Source organism: Cryptomeria japonica, chromosome 2 (assembly GCF_030272615.1).
Source record: "Cryptomeria japonica chromosome 2, Sugi_1.0, whole genome shotgun sequence".
NCBI classification, from domain to species: domain Eukaryota; kingdom Viridiplantae; phylum Streptophyta; class Pinopsida; order Cupressales; family Cupressaceae; genus Cryptomeria; species Cryptomeria japonica.
The window spans coordinates 133850108-133857232 of NC_081406.1; the positions used below are offsets into that span (position 1 = coordinate 133850108).

At 35.2% G+C, this 7125-nt stretch overlaps 1 protein-coding gene across 2 annotated transcripts; it reads right to left on the bottom strand.

Annotated features, from left to right (window-relative positions):
* Positions 1-3168: 3168 nt before the first annotated feature.
* LOC131073249 (pentatricopeptide repeat-containing protein At1g62910) lies at positions 3169-5413 on the bottom strand. Of its 2 annotated transcripts, XM_058009654.2 has the most exons (2): positions 5195-5410; positions 3169-4820 (listed from the first exon to the last, which is right to left on the bottom strand). In XM_058009654.2, exon 2 carries the CDS (start codon positions 4757-4759, stop codon positions 3266-3268), a length of 1494 nt encoding a protein of 497 aa, XP_057865637.2. In that variant the 5' UTR covers positions 4760-4820; positions 5195-5410; the 3' UTR covers positions 3169-3265. The 2 variants fall into 2 exon arrangements, with proteins under 2 accessions (XP_057865637.2, XP_057865636.2); XM_058009653.2 differs by having other exon boundaries at positions 3169-5413.
* Positions 5414-7125: the final 1712 nt, after the last annotated feature.

Sequence of the window (7125 nt, forward strand, 5' to 3'; positions counted from 1 at the left end):
GCACTCACCTTTTACATTGCTTTTGTACTAACAAACCCAAACGAACCCAAAAACCATTTTCAAAATTTTACCAAACCGGCAACTCGGGTCCTCAACTCTGAACCAGCAACAAAAGCTTCTTGTGGAATCAAACAAGGAAATCTTTTATCTCCTTATTTGTTTATTTTAATGGCAAAAGGATTAGGTCATTTGCTAAAGCAACATAAAGAAAATGATCTCATCCAAGGATGGCTTTGGGCTCAAAATATGGACTCTCAATCCCATCTTTTGCTTGTGGATGTCACGGCTTTGACAAGTTTAATTAAGATTGGGGAAGCAATAAATCTTAGAAAAGCTTCAGATATCTACTTATCTACCTTGGTCAGCAAATAAATGAAAACAAATCTAGTATTTTCTTCTTCAATACGCCTAAGTTTATTCAACACGAAATTGCTAATATTCTTCACACTCATATTGGAAGGATGTGGATTATTTGGGAGTTCCTTTGCCTTTGGAAATGCTTAAAAGCTTCACTATAAGAAGATTGTTGATAGATTTTGAACAAGGGTTAGCCACTAGACTTTTCAATGGTTACCTTTTGTCGGAAGATTGACTCTTCCAAAATCTGTCTTGTAGGCTATTCCAATTTACAAGTTTTTAATTTTATCTAATCTTAAGAGCTTTCTAAAGGAGTTTGATGTCCTTCTAGAAATTTCTGATAGGCAGGGAATTTGGATAATCAGAAATGGAATCTGGTGAGATGAGACCATGTTTGCAAACCAAAAAAAGCTAGCGGACTTGGGTTTGGGCAATCAAAACTCAATGGTGAAGCCTTAGCGGCTAAACTATACTAGTGATGGTGCAAAAAACCAAATCAACCCTGGGCAAGAATTCTTAATTTTAAGTATTTGGGAGAGACAAAGATGGGGGCATTCCACCGATGGAATTGACTAGGAAAGGTTCCATAGTTTGGAAAATGATTAAAAGGGGGCATTATTAGGGAAGGGCTCTTCTAGATAACTAATAAGTGTAATAATGCCTTGTTTTGCACGGACTCCTGGGATAATCAACTCCCTATTCTCTTTTTTTTTTCTCAGCCCCAATCTTTGAGTGAAAATTTTCTTTCTGCAAGGTGGTCTAAGAGTAGTTGATTTCAAATACACTATTCTGTTGAAGATTGGTAGCGTCGGTCATCACTTCCAACCTGAGGAAGACAAATATGTAAGTGGTCTAATCAGCCTAATCAGCTTAGAGGGAGTGTTGATGCTATGGTTGGATTGCTTCAGGCCGACATAGACAACATAAAGGTTGTGATAACATTATTATTGTGATATAATAATTATATTGATAATTATTGATAATATAGTAGTTAAATTGATAATATAATTATTATATTATATGATAATATAATATTTATTATATTATATTAATAATATTATAATTGGTGCTAGTTGGAAGAGTGGCATCCCTTGGTGAAGGGGCACCACTAAAGGTATAAAGGAAGATTAATCTTCTCTCTTGAAAAAAAAAGAGAGATAACACACAATCTTGTATATTGAGAATAAGCAGTGCTCAGGGGAGACAATCGTGATTGTCTATGGTTGGAGGGCAAAATTAGTGCCCGTGGTTAATCAAGCACACCGCAAATCAACATATTCCTCTACGGGAATCTTTGGCTTATCATTGGTAGGAACCCTAGAGTTGGCCTAGGGGAGTTCTTTGAAGAAGCAGGACATTATTGCCTCTATTCTTGTGAGCTACCCTTGTGGTTCTTTGGAGGGCAGGAGTATTTTAGCTTGGAACCATGATTCTAAAGGAATTTATTCAATTGCTCTTGGCTATTATTCCTTAGAGCAGCAAAAATGGGGCATTAGAGTCTTCTTGGAGGAGAATTTGGAATAAATTTGGCCAACCTAAGCGCAACCTATTTATGTGGCTGCTAAACCAAAATAAATGTCTACCCTGGGAAAGCATTCAAAAGAAAGGATTCCGTGGGTCTTCCATTTGTATTCTATGTGGCAACAGTAAAGAATGTACTAGGAACATTTTCTTTCAGTTTCCTTTTCCTGCAACAATCTAAAGCTTATGATGGAAGATCTAGATTAGATCTATTATTCATGCCACTTTCTTGTCTAAGTTTTGAGCTAATATGGGTTGACCCAACTTCTGCATCCTGTTAGATACAGGTCCTTTTATCCTTTGGCAGATCTGGCTGGAGCAAACCATCACATCTTCCATGAGTGCCAACGCCTAGATGCAAGTTAGGAAAAAGATCAAAAGTATGCTCAAAGAGACTATTGAAGCTAAGTTCAATATTGACAAACCTCTTTCTTCTTCAGAGGTGGGAGTTGCAAAACCTTTTAGGTAAGTGAAACCTCATGGGATTGATCAGTCCCTAAAGTGTAACCTTCTAGGAAAGTGAAGTGGTCTGGTAAGTGATCTCCTCCACTGATTTTTTAAGAATAATATGGATGGCTCTACTCCGAGGAACTCAAGTATACAGGGATTGGCAAAATTGGTCAAGATACTGAAGGCTCAGTTCATTTTTACTTTTCTACATATATGGGATTGCACTCATTTAATCAGATGGAGGCTTGGGCCATTCTTAAGGCTCTGGAGAGAGCCTTTCAATTGGGTTGGAGGAAGGTTATATGTGGAATGAATTCTATGATCTTGGTTTCTTTGTGAGTAAAAGCATTTTGCAGGACTGCTCTAGAGATTGGCTTTGGTTACTTAGCAAATTCTTCATTTGGCCACAAACTTTGAAATGATATCTTTTGTTCATATTCCCAGGGAATAGAACCAGGTGGCTGACTGTTTGGCCAAATGGATCTTTGAAATGTCTAATTGGAAAATTGTGGATTGAGGAGATTTGGCTCATAATAAATCTCAGCTGCTTCTTCAGCTTATTCACGATGATCAGGGGGAGGAAATTTGGTTTTCTAGTTGGGGGGAATGGTATCTTAATAGCATTTTGGATTTTTCTGAATGTAATATTGGATGGTATCGCAGGAACCTCCAATGGCAATGGGTTATTCAGATTCTCTTGTTGTCTGTCCTGATGGCTATATCTATCTGGAAATATTTCTGGTGTGTATGTAATCAATTTTCCTTTAATAAGGTTTTTACTTTTGCCAAAAATAAATATAAGAAGACAATTAAAAAATAATTTTTAACTGTGAAAGTGCTGAGTACATTCAATACCTGATTGAAATAATAAATATTTGCTACATCAAGTAGAATGAGTTCATTATATCTAGCACACACCAAGGTAGAAGAATTACTCTCATTTAGAACACATGAAAGCTTCATCATTTACAAAGTCCTTAAATTTTTTAGTTTGACCGGCATAATACATCCAGCCAGCTAGCAACTTAACAGTTGTACTATCTGGAGCACAGCCTTGTTTCTTCATTTGATCCATCAATAAATAAGCTTTTTCCATGTTGCATTGTTTACGGATGCTGCGAAATAATTTGTTGTATGTGATAACATCTGGAATCAAACCCTTTCCTTTCATCTCATCCATTATTGAAAACGCAATGTCAATTTTGTTTTGTTTGCAAAACAAGTCCATCAGCACAGTATAAGTTATAACATTTGGAGTAATACCAACAATTTTCATGTTTTTATAGAGCCTCAAAGCCTCATCCATTTCACCAATCTTGCAATTAGCATTAATCAAACAGTTGTAGGTGACAACATTAGGAGCCAAACCTTCGTCAGTCATCTTATTCATGAATGTGTGTGCTCTTAAAAGCTCACCTGCCTTGCACAGACCATCAATGATTATATTGTATGTTTCTTCATTGGGTTTCAAATCCCATTTTGCCATTTCATCTAACATTTGCCATGCCCTGTTCAGCTCTCCTGTCCTGAAGAATGCAGAAATAAGAATATTATATGTCACAACATCGGGAAGACAGCCAACATTTGCCATCTCCAATAGAAGTCTGCGTCCTTCATTTGCCCTGTTATTCTGGCATAAACCTGCAATCAGACAACTGTAAGTAACAACATTTGGTAAGCAACCTTTACTTGGCATCTCTTTAAATAACTTTTGAGCCTTTTCCACCTCGTGCGTTTCACATAAACCGTATATCAAAGAGCAGTAAGTAATTGTATTTGGTTGCAAACCGTTTCTGTGCATTTTATGAAAACATCCCTGAGCCAAGTCCATCCTACCATCTTTGCACAGACCATCAATGATTGTGGTATATGTTCGTACATTAGGAAAAGGGCCAAAATTCATCATCTGTACGAACAAATTGTGGGCTTTATCTGTTTTACCAGCCTTACAAAAGCCATTTATCAAGTTATTATATGCAAAAATATTTGGAAAGCAATGAGTACGTGTCATCTTAGCTACAAATTGGAGAGCTTCATCTAGTCTTCCTTCCTTGCAGAGACCATCAATTAGAGCACCGTATGTAACAACATTGAGGGAACAATTCGCACATTTCATCTTAGCTACGAATCCCAGAGCTTCATCTACTCTACCTACCTTGCACAGTCCATCAATGATAGTATTATAAGTAACAATCATTGGAGAACAAAGAGTATGGATCATTTTAGCTACTAATATAAGAGCTTCATTTACCCTGCCCACCTTGCAGAAACCATTAATTAGGGCGTGGTACGTAAAAACATCTGGAGAATTGCCATCTTGTATCATTTTAAATGCTAGGCCGTAAGCTTCATCTACTTTACCTATCTTGCAGATTCCATCAATTAGGGTGTTATAAGTAACAATATTTGGAGCACAACGAGCACGCCTCATTTTGTGCAAGAGCTCGTGTGCTTCCTCAATCTGACCCCACTTACACAAAGATTTTGCGAGCCTGTTATAAGTGATAACATCCGGATCAATTTTCATTTCTTTCATTTCATCAAGAAGGGAATTGATTCTACAGAAATCAGCAATTTGACCAAGACCACCCAAAAGCACGTTGAAAGATTTTGCATTGAGAGAAAGCCCTTTCGTTTTTGCCAAATGGAAAAATTCCCAGGCACTGTTTATCTTCCCAGATTTGCAGAGGGTATTAATGAAATGAGTAAATTGTGTTACATCAGACTCGTGGGTCATAATAAGCATAAACCTCTCTATTTCTTGGTTTGCATCTTGCAATGTGGTCCGTTCCAAGGAATTCGGATATATAAATGTAGATAATCGATAAGCATTTAAATTGAATGTTGGGTGTATTGCAGTTGTTACCTGTAATCGATTGAACATGGGTTGTATACATTTGATTTTGTGCACCATCTTTGAACAGGTTCTAAGAATGGGCTTCTCAGCAGGTTTAGTTTTTGTATTGTTTACGCATCTTCGTTCAACTCTCGTGCTATTTTGTTATGATTTGTTGGTTTTGTACCTTTCACAGAAGCCCTTGGATTTACTGCGAGAAAAGCAAGCATTTAGACTCCTAAAAAAATGTGTGTTCGAGGAAATTATAGGTAGTAAGTATAAAAAGAAATTAAGGAAAATTAAGAAAATGTTATTTGTTATTTTGATCTTAAGAAGAAGAAGATCCCTTTTATTTATTAATATAAGCGTTTTTAACGGTGAATTGGTAGAGATGTGTTATTTTTTATTTATTTTTATTTCTTTCTTAGAATTATAGGCATTGTATTTAACATGTTATTAATGTTTTTTTTTTAAATTAATCGTGTTGGAGATATTTTTCAAATGTGAAAAAAAAATATTCTTTTTAAAGTTTAGATGCAAATATTCTAAACAAACATGTTTCATAAATTATTTTTTTCTTATTTCATTCGTCGAAGTAATTGACCCAATATGGATGATTAATGCACTACTAATGTGGGGCTAATGGTAGCTGAAATAAAGGATTAAAGATATTGGGGACTCATTTCAACCTAAAATGAGGCTTTAACTTTTATAATTTAATAGACATGTGAATGATAAATTATCGTTCTAAATTCTTGTAAAATTGATCACAGTCGTGTGTATCCACAATGGTTTTTTTTAAAGCGAATGAATATGGAACCGTTTTTTCTATAACTGTTTTTGGTGTGAGTGTTTCTTAGGTCGTTCAAGTACAAAAAGAAATGTTGCATTTTCAAGAACATTTTGGAGGTACATTATGAAATGTATGGCAAGGCCATAACTTGTTTTTCTTAAGTTTTTCTCTTAGGTAGAATCATGAGTTCTTTAAGGCCACTATTAGAGATGAGATTCTTTGTACCCTTCAAAGTCCATGGACACTCTAGTAAAAGTGAGTGCAATATGGACTATCTCGATTCTATGGGTAACTTATTGTGTTCTTATAAACTTAGTTGTCATTCATAAAGACTATTATATTATAAGGGTTTTTGAAAATTTTAGTAGCTAAAGCTATATTTGAATTAATTAGACACAATCAAATTGGTCTAAAATGGCCTATCTTTTTTCTTCTTGTTGTGTAGATAAAACAATTTTCTTGTACCACAACTTCCATCTAGGAGATAACTATACTTTCAAAATTAAAAACTAACTGCGATAATATTCCCATTTTCTTGAACATCATTCGTCTACCTGCCTAGTTGCTTGTGAGGCAAGTTATGCAAATGGTGTGAAGTATTCATCTTATTGTGATCATCTCAAGGGTTTTCTCTTTGGAATTATGCAATGTTGCATCTTTAATTTGTAACATTTTCAAGTTTTGGATGAATGCAATGGTGACAACTAATATTCCAAGGGAGGAATGATAAATGCAATCCTACAACTTTAATTTTTTTAAGCTTTCTCATTTATTGGTGTGAACATTGAAAATAATAAAAATATGAAAATACCTACTATTCTTGATATTCTTAGGAAAAAAGAGAATGTTTTATTATGTTTTAATTTCTTCACTGTTAAAATGGCCTTCACATAATAATTTCCAATGCACTCCCCTCTTTATTTGAAGTTGTTCATTGCAGATGTTTCAATTGTGTTAGAGATAGAGAGTGCTATTAAATAAAAGTGACATCACTAGTCGTGCATTGAATCACAATGGACGATGTGAAAATGCTTAAGGATGACAATGGGTGTGATCATGAAGACAAGCAAAGTAGAAAGTAGTGTAGTGAGCATATAAATCTCACAAATAAATCACCATGTTCTTTAGAAGAAGGAACTAAGAGAAGTTGCCTTATCAATCAACTCAA